General features: G+C 38.0%; 1 protein-coding gene across 1 annotated transcript in view; it reads left to right on the forward strand.

Moving 5' to 3' along the window:
• Positions 1 to 20613, forward strand: part of DCX-EMAP (Doublecortin-domain-containing echinoderm-microtubule-associated protein) — a 138031-nt gene that overhangs the window by 72615 nt on the left and 44803 nt on the right. The window contains exons 3-5 of the mRNA XM_071590087.1: positions 11241 to 11528; positions 17529 to 17645; positions 18339 to 18561. Of these exons, the coding sequence (XP_071446188.1) occupies positions 11241 to 11528; positions 17529 to 17645; positions 18339 to 18561 (628 nt within the window). The remainder of the gene's footprint in view (positions 1 to 11240; positions 11529 to 17528; positions 17646 to 18338; positions 18562 to 20613) is intronic.

Genomic DNA, 20613 nt, shown 5'->3' on the forward strand with positions numbered 1-20613 from the left:
TAGACACGCTGAATCTCTCTCCAAGGGTAATTTCGGACGAAATACTAGCTTCAAATCCGATTCCATAATTTCTAATCATTTCATTTACGTGTGTCAATAGGCAATTCGGACTATGGCTAAATACGACTATGACTAAAAGATTACACGGAGGATTCATCCAGCATCATTTAGCATTTTGATTTCCATGACACTATTAAAGAATCAATATTTCTGAAAAGTACTATTTCTCATTGTATCGAGGAGAAATATGTTAGTTTAGAAGCCTTTACTATACACAATTTAAGATCAATAATTTCATGCGGAATGTATTTTAACTCCAGGTTCTATAGTATATCTCAAGGTTGAATTTACAAACACGACAAGGTCTTTTCCGAACATCCATCTCATATCAGAGGAATTTTTTATCAGGTATCAAGCACTTAGATTTTACGCGACGGTCGTGACCTACAGTCAACTGTCTCAAAAATGACGTTTATTGGAAGGCAGATTATAGTTGCTCAGAAGCACAGGATTTTCCCACCCTTGAATCTATCTTTAAAATATATCTTTATTTAAATGCGATTTCAAGGATTTTTACACGGAACACGCACATTTTACCGAGATCAAATCGTAGAGTGCATTATATATGGTAGAAGGCAAATCATTTAACCTTGGATATGAGGTAAAACGGCGTAATTAACAGTCAAACGACGTCAGAGTGACCTCAAGATTCAAATTTTAAAGCCCCTACGTTAAAAGAGAAATAAATTAAAATTGATTTTTGAGAATATAACGAGAAAGAATGTTGTAGCAAGTATTTTCTGTGGTATATGTATAAAATGCTACGCTCCATTTCCTACAATGATTCAAATTCAGGTCATGTGCGGAAATTTTCGCTTCGAAGAAAATGATCAGCTTAAACCTGATTGCGGTTGGCATCGGTGAAAATTGGTGAACTTGTTAAATTATATTGACTCCTGATATTGCTACAAATATTATCTGGTGAACCACATTTTATCTATTGAATTATTTTCTATTGCGATATTTTTAGTGAAACAAACCATCATCGAACTGTGGAGATAATATCATATCAATGAGGTAACTGCAGTGGAGCAATAACACGATTCGGAGAACGTAATTTACATTCTCGTCTCGTAGTCCATCTATGGCGTATTTAATGTCGGCCCTATGTAAGGAATAAGAGAGGTGGAACCGGGGCCCTGACCCGAGAATTGCGGCCTTTAATGAGTGAAGAAAAAGGGCGACTTCGATGCGATAGGAGGCCTTCGAGGCGGCAGAGGGGCCGGGACTCACGGAGCCCCGCGCCAGGAAATTACCACCGACGTATCGTATTTAGGGCTCTGCACGTCACCAACTCCATCAATACACATACCCTCCATCCCGCTGCATCCGTTATTTTAGGTAATGGAAGGCCTATATTTTCCCTCGGCCGAATTGGCTAGCTATCAAGTAAAAATACGTGCCTCATGCGTTTGTTTTGAGCTTTTACTCCTCCGAAAAAGGCGTGACTACCTTTCCTGGCAAGTTCTTCCCCCCTTCCCTTTCGGTCACGAGAACTCTCCGCTCGACCCTGAAGTTCGGCTATAATTCGATCGCACAAGGGGAACGCCTTCCGCTGCTCTTTTGCCGCTCCCGACGAAACTAGCGCCGTCCTCGGAACGGGAAATAATGCGCAAAACTCAAACTTGAAGTGGGTTTTTTTCCATGGTCAAATCCAAGTGCCGTGTGCGTGCATGTTTTCGTGCGTGTTGAGAGGGGTAAATCCTTCCTCTATCCGACGTGGTACGACTCTTTTGAGATCAAGTCTCCCAAAGTAATCTTACCCGGGACATTCATTACAAGCCCTTCGCCATATTTTTCTTATTTTGTCTACCCCACTTCGAAATAAGAAATTCGGTGGGAAGATGTTCGAGGAGGCTTGTGCTAATATTTTCAAAGCCTATTTGAACTTTTAACAGTGTTTTGGGTCAACGGACGCTTAAAAATCTAGAATTTAGCAAAGCTAGAATAGATTCGTGCGGCTCACTAAGAAATTCCCGTGAAAATACGAGCTTTTTTAAGGAAATCTAATTTAACTGGGGAAAGCATTTTTAAAATCATTATGTGGAAATAATTTTCAAGGTCTCTTGATTTTAAATTTTGAGTTGATTTTAAAAAGCTACAGAATTTTCAGGTTTACGTCGTGAAAATAAAATGCTAAAATTTATTTTATATTTGAAATATTACTGAAACCTTGAAATCTTTATCACAACTTTATCTTCTCGAATCGTTGCTTGCAAATGTTATTGATTCTTTGGATGAACGAATTTAAATCAATATTTTCAAAAATTACATGTGCATGAATATTGGATTTTTACTTGAATTTTATGAAGAATTGAAAGAAAAATAAAACGTTAGATGAATGCAATTGTCATATAAAAATGTGTGATGTTGAAAATGTTCGTTCCACAAAAATTCTTTAAAAAATAAGTTTATATTATGACGGCAAAATTACTATTTGATTCGCAAGTCCGTTACTTCAACATGAAAATATGAAATCTAATTTCAAAACACATTGAAATGTTTCCAAAATATTCCCAGGCTACCTTTAATTTTATTTCGATGATCGGCACTACATGATAGTATGGGACTAAAACTTTATATTGACATTTTCCCGCTGTTTTGCATGTCTCCTGACTATGTGCTCGTTTAAGGATCTTGCGGGGTCGATTCACACGAAGAATAATTGTTATAGATTAGGAAAGTAAAGTTTACCTAACGAGTTCAGAGAGTATCGGGAAATCAAGCATGAATACATAATAAATAGTTTAAGCATGCCTATATCATTGTACATTGCTTCGTTTAATCTAATTTTAATTTCCTAAATTGATTATCTATAAGTATCGAATGTTTATTGGTAGAAAGCCTGAATCGTGCATAGAGTAAGCGTAAGGAAGATAAAACTATATGCAGTAAATGAAAGGAAAATTGCAGTAAATTAACTCATACATAAATTTCAATGTTTACAAGTTTTAATATAGGCAACTAAATATTTACATTTATCATTAACTAATTCATAAACAGAAAACTATTACTATTGCAGAATTGTGGTCTTAAAATTTTAATTTTGAAACGATTGTGTTTTACGATTTATTGCCTGAAACTTCCAAATACGTTTAAGTATCTTACAAAAAAGGTCTAAATAATACCCCGAAAAAACAAAAATACGTAGAAATGTAAAGACTATTCAATGCTCTTTTCATGTAACTTTCTTATCAGATAAAGATTTACTCAAAAGGACTTGTAACAGATATCCTTTCAGGCTTGATGAATTTTTATTCTTTTAGCGTGAGTATGCGTAAATGATGCAAGAAATAAAATTTTTAACCGTGCTAAATCAAGCAGAACGGCTTAACGTCTTAAATGGTAAAACTTTAGAGTAGAGAGAAAATCCCCAGTAGATAGGCGTTGTTCAGTTCAGTTCATTTTTCATACACTCTTTACACTCCAGGCGTTGGTCATCATTCGGATGATAAATTGCGTAGTACGAGCATTATATCTAATTTGATTTTTCCGTTTGCTTTAATTTGGCATGAGTTTCCTTCGCACAAAACGAACGACAAAATTTTGTGAAGGATACAGGAGAATGTAAATAAGGCAACCTAATTATTACCGTGTCTTTAACCAAAAGAGGGCAATTTTCGGCGAGAACCGCTATAACTTATGCTCATATTACGCATAAATTATTTTGGATACAAATACAGTATTTTTGTCGTAATCCATTCCAAACGCTAAGCATTTCCCTCGGAAATGCCAAAAAAATTGACACGTCAAACATATTGCTAAACTTGGTCTCATTTCCGCAGTTATTTCTCGGCAAGGAACAGGGTCGTACTTGGAGACCCTAATTTTCTTTCCTTTTTTTTCCAAACCCCTCCTCTTCCTAATGGAGAATTTACCATATTTATATATTACAAAGTTTTTCAAAATGTCACCTTTTTAAGATCTGTCTTACCTTTTTGTTGGTCAACGGTAGTATCGACGCTGGAGTGTACTCGAGTGTTAAAGTTTATCAATTCGGAAAATTCAGCGTAATTAATTTATTTTAAAGCAGTAGGTAGCGTTATACTTTCAACCTATTTCCAGGCACATTAGCTTTTTTTTGGTAATAATTTCTCAAAACTGATTCCAAGGGCCAAAGAATTAATATCCATAATCTTTCATACTTCGAAGGGTAAGCAGAAGGAAAATGTCAAGAAATATCCAAGAATATATATATATATATATATATATACACGAGTATGTACATATATGTTTGTACGATACCTACTCAGTTCATTTGTTATCACAAAGACTATAAAACGCAACACTTAAGTCTCTAAATAACACATCTGCACACTACGGCATACGTATACCCACTGCGGTCTTTCATGCCAAAATTCCCTGAATATTTAGGCTTAAAACTTCTAATAATAATAGTAAAACCTCTTAAAAGTGAGACTCTTACTTTTAACTGTCCTAGACACCGCTGAAATAGTGTGATTATTTTTTTTATAATCCAGATCCTAAGTGTTTCGGGCATCAAAGTTCGTGGCAAATCTACACTTTCGTGGAGCTGAGAAACCATTATGTTACTTCCTTACTCCTAAACTCGCCTGGACTTTGAGCACACAAGTTCACTTCGCAGGTCGGATTTGACCCGCGAGCCCGAAAGCGTGCATTTGCCACGTTGTTTGCGATTGATGAAGGTGCGCCGTAATCGAGCGAGGCTCACCATAGATTAATTAATGCATCCATTCAGGAGTGTTCGGCGGGGAAGTAGGTTCAAATTTATTACCCTGCAAAGCTATGTTTGCGAACCTATTTCAAGCAGTCTTGCTCTGATGTCTTCATCCCACGACACAATTTATCGCTCTCGGTAATTGATTCTGACCCGAAGAAAAAATTCTGACAAAGAGATAGTAAAAAACGTTAAGGATTTTCCTTTTTTATTTTTAAAACACAAATGTTCTAATACTTCTCCAGAGTGGGCTAACCTGTTCAAAAGCTTTCAAAAGAGTCAAGAAGTGAAAAAGGATGATCGAGATAAGGTAACGTGTGTCGCAAAATAAGAAAAAAGCCTTAACTTTCTTTCTGTGAATCCTCTTGTTTTTATTTCGTCATTAATAAGCCGAGAACATGTCATATTGATGTTCATTGTCAAAATTAAAGACAAAAGTGTTTAAATATTTTAAATACATAAACCGAAGAAAGAAGTCAATTAAAGAAGGCAAACTTTGAGATTTTTTCTCGTATAGTGAAAAGAAAATAGAGGAGGCGATAGCTCTTTCACAGTCTATTACGCATATATGTTTTCGAAATAAAATAGGACCCAGCATTAGCTTACAATAAATCAAAATACTCCTGCGTGAAAAATAGATCTGAAAATTTAAAAAAACAGCAGAATATCACGTCTGCAAAGTTCAGACAGGAGTGTGAAAATTCACCATTCAAATCCGAACAAGATCCTCTCGATGGATCCATGAGACAAAATATAGGTAAAAAATAAAGGATTAAGTAAAAAAGGATTAGAACTGTATGTTTGCCACGCCACACGATGATTTAAAACAACTTCACAAGCTAATGCAAGCATAGGGAAAATATATGAGTTCATCAAAGTGAAAACTAAATCGTTACTTTTAAACTTCTTACTACTGCATTGCTTTTCTTTTTTCATAATTCAACACCCTCCATCAAGTCACCTCGACTTCAATTGCCATTTCGTGCGTTGTCACCATTCGTCTTCAGTTAAAACGAATTCCCCTACTCTATTATTTTACAAAATGCGTAGAGGGTTATTAGTCATCCATCTTGAAGGTTGATACGAATTTCAATTGCGCTTCTTTTAAAAACGTCTCATTGAAATCAGTGGGACGTAATTAAAGATAATCTCAAAAGCATAGGAGATACTTCCCGCATTCGCTTCAGTCTTCTAGCGAGCCCTTTGAAGTTGGACTGCGTGATGCCTATGGATTACAGCCTGTCAAAATGTATAGATATTAGTCAGCCAAAGAGAATACTTAAATAAGAATCATTTCACCTCTCGGAATCAGCTGTTGTAATTATTAACAATGGTGGAATATTGACTCAGTAATCCACCATTGATTTTCGTGATGCCAATGTATATTCTATCAATAGATATTATATCCTTTCTGTTTGCACTATTTCTTACGCACGAATAGAAAGATTCTAAGAGCTGTGCAATTATTTCATTTTATAATTCAGGAGACGCATTTAAATCGTTAAAAATCATCAAATTTGAAAGTTGGCTGATGGGTGAGAGAGGTGGTATTTATTACCCCCAAATGTGGTGCCATTTACTAGCATTAAATGAATAATTTTCTTTGAGCAGGTGAGAATATTGTTTTACAGGTAAATCTGGGATTCGTAAATACCAAGTTGGGTTCGCAAAAAGGTAATTTCATGGAGTAATGGCTACATTAAGTTCTCTCAGGATCAATGGTAGAGCAAAGGATGCCCCCTGGGCACGGTGCAGTTATTGCGACGAAAAACGGGGCTACCTATCAGCAGAAGTAGCTGAGTTTTTATCCAAAACTCCACCAACATAGCAGACGAAATATAAAACATAAGATAATATAAAATCAATTTTTTATACTTCTTGGGCCTCATAAGCATACTTTCTTTATCTCAGATGTCAATATATAGCGAAAATAATATGGTCTTTTGAGCTTAAAATATCCCGTAGGGTCACAGTCACCCTCAAAATAATTTGATAATGGGCGATAAAAAGAAAACACGGACGACAGAAACTGAAGGGTCGAGGCAACGTACCGAAAGCAATCAATAAAATCTCTAAATGCTAAATGGTAGCGTCGAAGGTGACATTTAGTTTAGCCACCCAAAAAAGTTTTCAAATCGGTCGTTAAACACGTATTCAGAACGAATTAAGAAGCATCATCTCCACCAGATGATTATCATGAATTACAGTCAAAATTTTGATATTTTGGAAAAATTAAGGAGATTGCATGCCTAGAATTTAATAAGACGTAAACAAGTAAATAAATGAACAAAACAAAATATGATTCCAGCGAATGACTTTCTTGGAAGTATTTCAGAATGAAAAAAGAAAAGTTCAATGATTAATGGAGAATGAAGTTTGATTCTTCAGTCTCATTGAAATTACTATTTTTTCGTCAATAATATTAGCAATAATATTATCATATTGTAGTTTACAGGGAGGACAAAAAAATCATCTCATTAATATTGTATAAGCAGAGAAGTTATCAATAAAAAGATGAAGCCTTCCTGGGTCCTATTTTATGTATAAAGTAGCACTGGATTATAAATGAACAAGAGTACATTTTAAGAAAAAAGTATGGTAAACAATGGAGAAAACAAATTCGTTAACTCAATATAAATTCCCTAATAATTGTTTTACAAATTGATAGAAAAGAGGATTAAAATAAATTGTTAAACATAGTCACTTTGACTTTTTTCCTTTTTTAAAGTGTGATATGTAGTATCAATGGTACATCTTCATTGGTAATGGAGGTTACACATGCTACATTTGGTCTGTGTTTAGATCCACGTATAACTGAATCACGACTAACTAACATCAATACTAATAACTGAGCCTTTATATGTAACAAAAGGAAAAATTAACAGAAAATTAACAGAACAGACATTAGTTTCTTCAATAAGCGAAAGAAATAAAATATTATTTTGATTAATGTGAGTGTTGCATATTATAATTCCAAAAAAATATTGAAAAATTCCATTTAAAATGGAAATCTCCGTGAATTGTAATGCTAAAGAACTCGAGCATATTTTTTTTCTTGTTATCAAATGCCATGCTCTTGAACTTAGCATCATATATGACTAGTTTCGGCTTATTTTTTTACATTTTCAAGGTTTTCACCCGAGTGCTTCCGCGCTTTCTTACATGTGCCCCACTATGCAAAATCACGGGTATAAATAATGTTCTACGGCATTTAGAACTGTATCCAATAAAACTTTGACTGTTTTGAGGACAGATTATGCTTGATTTTACTTAAATAAGAGTTTATCAGAATCTGCTTGTGTTTAAAAAGCTTCAAATAAAGCAATATTTTATATCACATAACTTTTTTCGAACAGATAACACGTCTAATATTTTATTAAAGGTGTTCTCAGTGCATATATATATATATATATATATATATATATATATATATATATATATATATATATATATATTGCTGCGTATTTTTTTCAAGAATCCCTCGGGAATAAATTGAATAGTTACAAAAGTTTCGTTCTGTCTTCTAGAAAACACCTCTTCAGGAGCTGACTGAAGATTCACTTTATTTTTTGCCCTTGTGAGTTTCGCTGAGACGACTTTTGAAATGTATAGATCTAATTGCAAAACATTCATAATATCAAACGGTCCGTAATTACTCATTGGTGACTAGGTCGTACCTGCATTTTCCGCACCAAGCTGAGACGAAAACCTCTCCAATTACTTTAACACAGGAAACATTCTTTTGCAAATCAGTAAAATGCATGGAATAAATTATAGAGATTTATAAAAACTAAACATATTTTGATAAGTAAATCTTTCATAAAAGCCTTGGTTAAAGATGTTTCTGGATTGCTGAAAGGAACTTAATTTAAAATGATCGATAGAAAAATACACAAACACCGGTTTGCATAAAATGAAGATAGGCCACATTAAAAACTGTGATAGGCAATTGCAGACGGGACACTAAGGTTTTAAAATGGGAAATTGGGCGGGTGGCTGCTATGGATTTCATGGAAATGTCTATGTACATATTAAATATGTATGTGAGTGTGATTTTCGAACTTATAATTAAATTTATTTTTTGAGGATCAATTTATTTTATTGCTAACCACAATCAGTACTAGGCACAACAAGCATGGCCCAAGGAAGAGAAATGATCTGAAGGTATCCTAATGAAGCTAAGTATCTTGTGGGAAAATGCATTATAGCCTGTGTACCTAGCCCACTTTTTTCTTTGCGAAAGAACGCTTGGGGATAAAAGTGACAGTAGTTTAATAAATCCAAAACAAATCGATTACTTTCAGCGCATGACTGTTAATTTCGGTGGCTGGTAAAACAGTAGGCGTAAGTTATTTCTTTCATAAGCGCTGTAAAATTGGCGAGTTCTTAGGTTTACGTTGGGTAGAGAAGTTTTAATAGGGTTAAGTTATTTAAACGATTCTGTTTTATCGTGACTATGATTGGATGTTTTTCCTTAGGATTAGGTCACAAAGCAGAGCTTCAGGAGGATTTTCAATTCATTCGTGAGTAGGAAAAACAATACCTATCTCTCTTTCACTCTTACATCGTTCTTGTACTGCTGCACATAACAGAGGACGAATTTTAAATCACAGAAAGGCGGTCATTGCAACGAAATGGCTTGATATCCTTGAGCTCTTTCGTTCTGGATACAAAATATTTGGTTCTTATGGGAAAATAGTGAATGGGGTATTATTTGCAGATTGTGACACAGATATTGGTCGATCGTGCTACACACCAACATTTGGAGAGCTTAATCTTGGCTTTGCTGTCCTAGAAAGGGTTCTCTCAAGTGTCATCGAATGAACGCGAGACTACGTGATCCAGTTCCCCTTATGCATGAAAATTCAAATGCGGACACTTCACGATACTTTTCTCCTTATTTTCTCATCATGCTCTCACACAATATATTGATTTTTGCACACAAAAACAAGATGGCTACACGTTTGCCACTTGAAAGACGGTGACGCCGTTTGTATTTATTTATATTATCGATCACTTGTTATTTCAGCGCTACTGTGGTAGTAAAATGACCAAAAAATATGTATTTTGGAATTAATTGTTTAAAAATACCATTAAAAAATAAAAGCTGCCGAAAAATAAGTTACTTTGAAGCATACTTTTACGCGCAATTGTAAAATAATAAAAAAAGGTTCGAGAGGACAGCATTTGGAGTGCCTTATGAATAATTTATGCTTCAAATCAGTGCTTTAAACATATTAAGGCAAACAAAATCCATGAGAAAATCGCAACACAGCCTACTAATATCAGCCGAAATAATAATCAAATTTCAACACAATAATTGATTTAAAGAAACACCTTTCCCATTTTAATTTATGAGTTTGGCGTGAAAAAGTTGATGACTACTAAACTATAATCAACGAAATTTCTTTCTGTTTTGAGTATCTGAGTGAAATTAGAAATACTACATGAATTGGATATCAACTATAATCAACGAAATTTCTTTCTGTTTTGAGTATCTGAGTGAAATTAGAAATACATTACATTAATTGGATATCAAGTATGCATTCGTCCCAAGTAGTTCCGCAAACCTAAGGAGTAAATTTGCACTTAACCCACTGGAAGAATTTTTCTGGCGATCGTTATAAATGTGCATGTTGGTGCAGAATTCTGTGTATGATACATAATAGCTTCGAGTATTCAAATATTACGGTAAGTTAAGTGCTGTTTGTTTCAATTACTATCTACGAGTAAAGTACCGTGCACACGCTTGAACCCTTCTTCGCATTTTAAATCAATCCTCAAAATGGAGAAGTGAACCAAGACGTCGAGGTTAACATATCTGGAATAACCTTTCGAGATCTGGAGCGACCAAACTCGAACGAAACGAAGGCAACCTCTCAGATCTGGGGAGTCCAAAGAGCGCGCTCACGCGACTTCGCGGTGTCCCGGAGTGACCACGGGGGGTGGAATATCCTCCCTCCTACCCCCCCCCCCCTGCATCCTCGAATGGACGAAGGCACTTGAGCGCCCCGAACCACCGACTCTTGACCACTTTTTGGGGCCGAGGGGGAGGGACCTGGAAAATAAAAAAAACATTCATAGATACATGTGGGAAAGTATACTGCGCGCCTCGGACAAATGGCCGGGTCGGAGTGATCCCGGGGGAGAGATATCGCCCGGCGACGACCTTGCCTTTCCGCCGCTCGAGTTCGCCCCGCCCCCTTCGATACCACCCTCGCGGGCATCTCCCCTCCCGGGCGCCCCGCCCCTCCACCTCCCCACCCCCTCACCAAAGGGGAACCGCGCACGCGCCGCGTGCGAACGATCGGCCTCCCCCACCTTCTCCTTTATAAGCTGTCATCCGCGATCGCCACCCCTCTCCCACCCTCGATCTCATCCCACCTCTCTCGGATCCCACGCCCTCCCCCCTTGACCCATCTCGCCCTCCGAAAAAAACCAGCTCACGGACGTTCTCTTCTCTCTTTCCCTCCTCCGCCAGCACGCCAGCTACGGCAAGAAGAGCGGGGTGTGGTACGGAGTGTCCAACACCAGCAACGTCGCCGACGACCGTCGGACCGCGGCCACCAAGTACGGCACCTACCCAGGGGGTTGGAGAGCACAGCGAAGGGGGGGCTCCGTGTCACCGCCTCCGCCGCCCATCGTCGCACCGGCCCTCAACTCGGCGGTTCAGCCGCCCCTTGCCGCATCCAGCATGACCACCTCGGGGCTTAAGCCCAGCTCGGGCCGGATCATCAGGATCATCAATGACAGCGACCACTCCGTGCAGGTGAGTGGTGCCGCCGACGCCCACAACACCCTCTCTCTCCCTTTTGTGTTGGTGCTTCACCACGGCGGCCTCTCCTCACCCCACGGCTCGGTACCCTGGTGTCGTGCACGGGTCCTCAAACACCCACTGTGAGCCCCCACTGTTCGGTTTTATGTCAGCTTTCAAATACGCATTCTGGATTTCGGCGCGGAGACCCAAGGGGGAAATACAGTCCACAGGGATATCTAACAATGAATGCCAGTTTGATGAAAACGGAGGGATGAATCGGAGGGAAAAACGTGTTATTTGTAGTGGACTTTAAAGTATTTCGCCCCGACTTTGAAATCGAACAAATAAAATGATACTGCTGGATGCTCCACAATACAATCAAGTTATATTTTGCCCGACGACGAAACGTACGCCTCATTGTGACTCTCATATTGCGCTCTTTCAGCCCATAAACCATTTACGCTGAGTTTGATGAGCATGAATAAATGACGTTTTTGTGCCCCATAATATTTGTTTGGATTCTTGGGGATAGAACCAATAATCTCAGTTTTGCGATCAAAATAAGTGTGTCAAAGAAATCTTTTAAGAATTGGATGCAGCACCATTTTATTTCAACCATTCCAAATATAAATCGACCATATTTCCCAGGGCTTGCCAATTATTCTTTTTATCATGTATAAGGAAACCTTCACGCGAGCTTTCCTTCCATTAGCAAGCAAAATTTTGGCACGTAAGTATCTCAAGGCCGAACTAGTGGGTCCTCGTTTTATTTCGGTTATGGAAGAAAGTCATGAGAGAACGGGTTTCAATATTTTTTTCAGGGACGCTGGTTATCAGGACTAAATATTTCCTTCTACGCACGAAGGTAAGGATAAGTGGGTTTGAGCTTCCTTGTACAACGTGCAAATAGCACCCTGGGTTTACTATGCATTTCTACCCATCAATTTTAGATTGTTGAATCGACTGCAAATGTGCTTTTCTACTGAAATATGAAGATTCAGTAGTTGTGACGGAACAATACAGTGGTTGACGTGGAACACATGAATAAGCTTTTCCTTCAAAAGTGAAAGAGTTTCCAGTTAATACCAAATGGAAAGATGAATACTTACCTTTGTGATTGTTCATGAAGACTACAGTATTATTTCTTAGCAAGAAAATAAGTGTGGAAATATCGTAACCCAATGCACCCGAAGATTCATGCGACACGATGTGATCATTTACTACGTATGTTCTGTTTTGATAGGGAAGAAGGAATTAAATTACTTGAAACTTCTAACGCGGTTATTACTGAAGCAAACAAATCGCTATATCATCAAAATTGTTTCCTGAAACTCCGGAAAATCTAATGATATTGATTTTTTAAACGCATGCATGACATAAATACTAATAAGGTCATACTCTGATGTCCTTACCACCAACGGACATATAAAAGTGATGAATTAGACTTATGAATAGGTCATCTTCTAGTTTCAAGATTTAAAACTTCTGATTTCATTTAAACGATCATTTCGAGCTGCCTTATTATTCGAACACGTGCTTCATATGGAATTAATCAATCAGAGTGAGTTATGCTACTTTCGGTAAGATATGGGATTGCTAAGTTGATTAATTGAGATTTGAAAAGTCCCATAAAAGCGCCGAGCCCCTCAAATAGACTTTGATAAAAATTTATGCTGGTTGGTCAATTTTCTATCATCAAAATATGTGGTTTAGGTAATGCCAGAATTGAATTTTAACACCATTGCAGTACATAATATCTCCATCCATCCACTAGTCTCTGTGAAGCCATTAATTCGGCCACCCTCTACGCCATGATAAACTATTAAATACAGCATTTAAGCAAGAAGGATATTATCATACTGATCTTAGATCAAGGAAGAGATTTACAAATATTACCATTGAAATATTTTATTGGATATTATCTCTTTGAAAATACTCTATTTAAATCCCTTTTCTTTACGAATGATTGATAATCTTACTGCGCTCGGAATAAGTTTTGATTTGATGTAAGTGCTCGGATAGCTCTTTAGAAATGAAATACCTCAAGAAACTTAACGTCACAAATGCAAATTAATAAAGGTAGTTGAAACAGGAGGTTTATTCAAGAACCCTGTTTTAGAAAAGAACAAGAAACAAATTTACATCCACGACCTACGACCCATAATCGAGGAAACAATTCATTGGAAAGACCCCAACTTACGCTTATCGATGTTTACAACATGGAAATAATAAGTATGTGGGGAGGTTAAATCATTTAAGTGGATAGTGATAAAACGGACTACTCATCAAATAGGGATAAAGCCATATTGAGATCGTATTGAATTATGTAAATCCTTCCCTCAAGCTGAAGGTCGTCAGATAAAAGCCCATTAATGCAGTTGGCACACTCATTTTTTTTCCCGCATTACCATAGAGCGGGAATTAAGTATTCTAATGGCAGTGAGATAAACTGTGCGGAATGTGAAATAAAGGAAGAAAAGGATGGCAACAATTTACACACCCCGAACAAAAAAAAACTGTTGGATAGCAGACATTATTTCGGCGCGTGGGGACAGTGTCCGAACGGTGCAAACAGTCGGAAATCATCGGAAGAGAGCGGAAAACACATGGGGCACCTGAGATCCTTCGAGCCCATTTCAATTATTTAAACAAAGGGTTGGGATGTGGGCTGGATTCGTTGAAGGTTGGATTCGTCGAGACCTTGTCGAACTCCCTTCCAGGAAACCGATGACTACGAAGCACGGAGGGTGGGGGGGGGCGGGGTGGAGCAGGGTGAAGTGGCAAAATGCCAAAGGGCCGATCTTGCCTCCCATCGGTTCCCAAGGTGACGGCGTCGCTCAAGGTGAAGCACATCAATTATATTAACGCCGCCCTCGGGCGCTTTGTGCGCTTCAACTACTACCACATCCACATCCATCACCATTTGCGGCCGGTCGCGTGATTAAACAGGTCACCGCGCTGCATGGATAATTGCCACCTCCTCTTCCAGTTTCCTATTGCATTTTGACACAAACCGCCAAAAAAATTACACCGGCCGATCCTTGCATTCCGTGTCCCGCGGATATTTTCCTGGGGACTAATGGTTCGCAACCACTGCAGCGACGCGCACCCCGAGCGCGAATGGCGCTGCCTCATGCACCAGAGGTGCTTCCATTCCCAATCAAATGTGCACGCTGCAGTCTTTTCTCCAATGCGAGGGAGCGGTGAGCCAACATCATGAATGAATTTTCAAATCAATTTTATTTGTGAGTGGATATGCTGTGAAATACACGAAAACCAAGCCAATTTTGGAATTGATTCGGTATATTCGTGAAGAGAATACTGTTCTGTGTGGTGGTTTCCGGATTGAGTAAAAAAGAGTCCAATTCATAATGGAATATAATGCGTTTTATGACTCTCGGAGACATCTGATGCAGTTCGATAAATGGAGGGTTGTCCGCCAGCGGGCTGAAGGTCAGGCGATACGTAGGGCGTGTTTCAAGCGATAACATTGAGAATGTGAGCGTGTTCTCAGTTTTTTACTTGAAAGAGATCTTTTTAAACTCAATTTATTATGACTGGAATGATATGCTGTTCAAAGACATTTTGTAATTTTTTTGAAGAGGGTTCCAATTTTTCTTAGAAAATGTTATCTTACACTAATTAAGCTAAAAGCATATACAAGGAAAATGGGGGTGATTGAATAACTTTTATGCGAGCGATTCAACAACACTATAATCAACAACCTACTGTAAAATCTGTTTCTGCTAAAACTACTAAATATTCTTTCATTATTTTACGATGGAGAGTACTTCCTGTCATAAAAATCCCATTTTATTACATCATTTCTCCATTAAAAGCATCTTAGATGGCCCGGAGAATTTCAACGATACATGCTCCTAATAACGCTCATTTAGGGAAAGTTCTCTTTACGATAATAGTTTTTTTTTAATTCGCACGTTTTAATGATTCCTTTTCATCAATATCTACACATACGGAATATCAGAATACTTTTCCGTCACTCTCCATTCCGTTATCAGCAAACATCATTTTTCGTACCTGAATTATATCCTTTTTTAACTTTTTAAACTATTTTTTCTAATGGTATGGGGAAATATCTTTTTCAATTTAAAAACTATAAAAAATATTTTATGAAATTATTTTTAGGCACTAGAAAACGTTCTTCGTCGATTTTCTACGAGCATGAAAAATCCAAGACTCGTTATTAATTTCATATTGCTGTGCTCAATTCACCGTCATGCACCGACCAGGTTGAAGCTTAACCTCATTGCGTTTATTATCATTCCTCGATGGACACTGAAGAGTCGTGATCGTTTTCACAGTCTTTTAAGAGTATTTTTATTTATTGATTACAGAGAACGCCTGCTTTTGCATTTCAGGAATGATTCAAAATAAAAGAATTACTGAGAGACTTCCATTAAACAGTTTATTTTAGGTATAAACTCGAGTATTTATAAATATTTAGCACCTCCGAGATGTAGCCACCAGAGGTTGCATCTTGAAGCTCAAATAATCGTATTAAAATTGTACAAACGTACAGATTTTTTGTAAATATGCATGCGGAGTAAGTTCGTATAAAGACTCATTAGGACGTACAAGGACTGCGTTATGCTGGTGAAAGAAGTGTCCATGATTGCTCATGAAAGGGATTGATTGGGCATGGAGGTATTTAATTTTAGAAACGCGGCAGGGAACTACATTTTCTACAACCTCAAATCCTCGAAAATTAATACATTAGCATTCCATGTGAGATAGAGGTGGGATTGAGCCAGGTCACCGCATTCATGCGTGTGTAAATTTCTAGCGAACCCCCTGCGATATTCTTCCTCCCTTTTCCCCTCTCTCTGTAAAAATTACGAGCACGTCAATCTCATGCAATGAGCCGAGAAGAATTAAAATGAGTCGACGGAAAACCAAATCCTTCTCACTCTACGCAGTTAAGGTAATCTTCAAAGAATTTTTTATTCAGATCAAACTTGAAAGTAAATAAAATCATCCTACCGAGAAAATTCATTCTTAGTATGAATAAACCAAAATAACGAAATATTATTAACTTTGAGGGACGTATTTATTTCTCAGCAAGACTATCTTCTATTAAAACCACTCCCCAATGGCGTTTAGAGTCGCGTTTTTAAAAAAAAGGCACCCATTCAAACTCAAAATATTATCATAAGAATTGGATTTTTCTCAATTATATCTAAAGGAGAAGCCAAAGCCTCAAAATAGGCAGTCCATTTTATTTCACAGCTATAATAAACGTCTCAAGGGACCTGCGTCATTGAAAGATTCAAGGTTTAAATCAATAATATATTTTTCACCCTTGAAATAGTTATAATATTCATAGGCAGCATAATGATCAAAAAAGCAGATTTTTATTAATAATTAAAATTTTCAATGCATATATTAACAAAAGGTTCTTTAGATAATGTTTCATAGTATTTTACTCTATTGAAATATATTAATACGATAGCTAGGGGTAATCGAGAAATCTGAAATTATACTGTCGAATACATCCAACATTTTCTGAAATCAATCAAAATTAAAATTATAATTGACTCAAAATAATTAAGTATAATTTATTAATTCTGATTAAAGATCAATAAAAGTCCTAAAATCACATAACTAGGTGGAAATAAATGGATTGTCAATCGCAACCATCTTTCAGTGTACATATTTCTTCAGTTAATATCACTCCTCTAGTTTTTTTCAAACTCAATTTTCATACGTAAGGGTACATTGAAAGGTTGAAGGATTTCGGTCATTCGAACAGAAAAAAGGTTCCAATTCAAGGTCAGGCTTAAAATTACGGAAATAATGTATCGCATAATATTTTATATTCTTGGGTGAGGAAATTTTGAAAGCTATGGTGATGTTGGCTTTACAAATATACAATGGGTGTGAAATTTCATTAAAACCCTTCACGAGTATCCCAGTGTTTGTATACCTTATCAAAATATCCTTGGTTCGTTTGGTAAATGCTGAAGCAGACATAAGAAATGTTTTTCTCCTCAGTGCCGCGTACTGCTCAACCTGCGGACCACTCAACCATTTGAGGAAGTCCTCGAGGACCTTGGGCAAGTGCTCAAAATGTCCGGCGCGAAGCAGATGTACACGCTCTCCGGTAACGAGGTAAGTCTCAATGAACTTTCAGCCATAATTATTTTTACCAACAGTAAATCCGAACACTCTGAATTAACACGGTATGCGAAATGCCGATGAGGTAGTTCCTCAGCCAAGGAATACTTTTAGAGAATTGCATCACGAAATAATTTCCAAATATCTATTTTAAATTTTACCAGGACAAATTTTAAAGCAATTGACTCACTGAAGAGTACATTCGCGAACTAATTCAACGGTCGGGACCATAGTTGAAAACGATTTTGATATGAGAGTAATTATTTATGCCCTTTAACAGATCAAATAAGGGAAATATTCAAGTAAGCATTCAATTACGTACTAAGGTCTTCAAAACGAGTTTGATTGTTCTTCTAGACAAACAAAATTAATTTATAATTATTCCTACTTGAATTATATTATCTTAGTTATCTCATATTTCTCTTGCCCTTTTAAAGTATGCAAACGGAAATTGGATGCGAGATTAAAATCATAATACACAGCCACTACTTGAAAGTTAAGTTTTTTGAGAGACATATTAGTTGTCTTTCCTTGAATAGAAACTGTTGAATCCCCTTCGCTCATCTCTTTGATTTGATGTCAATCGCTTCGCCCCGACCGGATGACATGCATTTGATGTATTCGCACCCTGGTATTCCCGGAGTTCTCAACCGGCGTGATCGCTGCTCCGTTTCTGCCTCTCCGCAGGTGCGAAGCTTCTCGCAGCTGCGCAACGAGTTCGCCGACGTGGAGACGTTCTACCTATGCCACGGGGGATCACCCCTCCTGGGGCGGAACTCGATGCTGAACGGCGCCGACACGGGGGGGCGCCGGAGCCGTGCGGGGAGCGTGGCAGCCGATGCGGACCGGAGGCGGCGATCAAGGAGCCGCGGGAAGCGCTCCGTCACGTACGGGGACAACGAGACGAGGGGTGAGTGAGAAGCGGGTGTGCGAACCCAAATGGGGGGGGGGAATCCTCAGTAGCCTCGGGCCAAATTGCGTCCCCTTAGCAACCCCAAGGAGTTCGACCTCCCCTCCTCATCAACTGGCGAATGCCATGCCACGTTCATTTTATACCATTTTGTAAATAGGAGAGCAGAGAGTATGCTTAAATTCATTAATTGCGTATTTGAAAAAATTTTAAGAAGGAACAAAGTCAATAAAAAGAACTCAATTACTCAATACCCACTAAACTATTTGAAACCTGATGAATACATATGTATGTGTATATACATATGTATGGAACTGGCCCCCCTACCCTGATGTGTGAATTTTCACACGCCGTATAGGGCTTAGTACTGGGTGATCTCTACCATCACCTACTAAACCGACCTTCGGGTTGATTACTGTGTTTATGGTGGTTTATATATATATATATATATATATACATATATCTGTATATATATATATATATATATATTTATATGTTATATATATTTATATGTATGTATATATATATATATATATATATATATATAAAACCATAAACACAGTAATCAACCTGAAGGTCGGTTCGGTAGGTGAAGGTAGAGTTAACCTAGTAGTAAGCCCGACGGCGTGTGAAATTCACACATCTGGCCAGTTCTTTCCCTGGGTCGGTTTTGGTTTCCCAGGGAGATCTGGTACTCGAAAAATCACACAAAAGACACACAAGGGCGAAAAATACATTGTTACCGAAAGAAATTCGTCGTTTGTATTCTATAAAGAAAAGGAAAATTTGGTGAGTTAAGAATATCCTCCTTGTTGATTCTGGTTCAATTCGTGCAACATTTAAAACTAAATAAAATGTCAAAATTTCAATGAATGGTTTCCAGTGGCATCCTTAAAAAGTAAAACGACGCACGTCGTCCTATGACGGACAGAAGAAGCGTGGCAGAGATTTATCTTCATTTTGATTCCAAAATACGAGGGTCATCCGGAAAGTAGTACCCGTTCGTGCCGCATGAAGTGCTGATGACGCGAGTAGCCGCTGGACGAGGTCAGATAGCTTCAGTGGCTTGTCTGCCTTCTCTGAGCCAAGTTGCGTGACGCTAGCATTGCCTGTGTTGTTTCTGTGATTGTTTACAATGTTTAAAAAAATTGAGAACGCCGCCAGTTGTGAAGTGAGGGCAGTGATTAAATTCCTCAATGCAAGAAACGTTCGCCCATGTGATATTCATCGCCAATTAAAGGAGGTGTATGGAGACAATGTAATGGACGAGTCGTCTGTTCGGCGGTGGTGTCGCAACTTCAACATGGGGAGGGGGAACACACACGACGATGAGCGTTCGGAGAGACCGTCTGTCATTACAGACCAACTGGTGAGCTCAGTTGACGAATTCGTGAGGAACGATCGGCGCGTCACAATTGATGACATCTGTGAGCATTTTCCCAATGTTTCTCGAACAATTGTTCATGAAATTGTTAAACACCATCTGCATTATGCAAAAATTTGTGCAAGATGGGTCCCTCGCGTATCTCAATGAGCTGGCGGCGAAGGACTATGCAGCAGGAATACAGAAACTTGTTACACGTTATGACAAATGCCTTAATTTGCTTGGAGATTATGTTGAGAAGTAGTTTAAAGTATCCTCTTTCAAATAAAATTTTTTATGTTTGTTAATATTTACTTTTGTGTCTTTATTTCACGAACGGGTACTACTTTCCGGATGACCCTCGTAAGTTTAAAATATTACGAGGCATATCTCCTGTCCTACTGCACCATATACAGAAAACTTAAGTCCAGGGCCTCGCTCAAATAACTCTGCCAGGGACGGAGCATTTTTGGTGATTAATCTGGATTTGTTGACGAAAATCCACCGCATTGGCCGCGTCGAGGGTAAACAGATTGTATTTATGGCATACATGAAATTGTCTCTATGGCCTTCTTATCGCCCGGTGGGACCCGGGACCAAATCTGGGCTACACAACCTCAAGGTCTTCCTCTCCTTTTATATTGAACCACCAACTCGAAATACTGGGCAAGCTAAAAGGATTCTTAATA

Source organism: Hetaerina americana, unplaced genomic scaffold (assembly GCF_022747635.1).
Source record: "Hetaerina americana unplaced genomic scaffold, ioHetAmer1.1.p SCAF_4, whole genome shotgun sequence".
In the NCBI taxonomy this organism is placed as follows: Eukaryota; Metazoa; Arthropoda; class Insecta; order Odonata; family Calopterygidae; genus Hetaerina; species Hetaerina americana.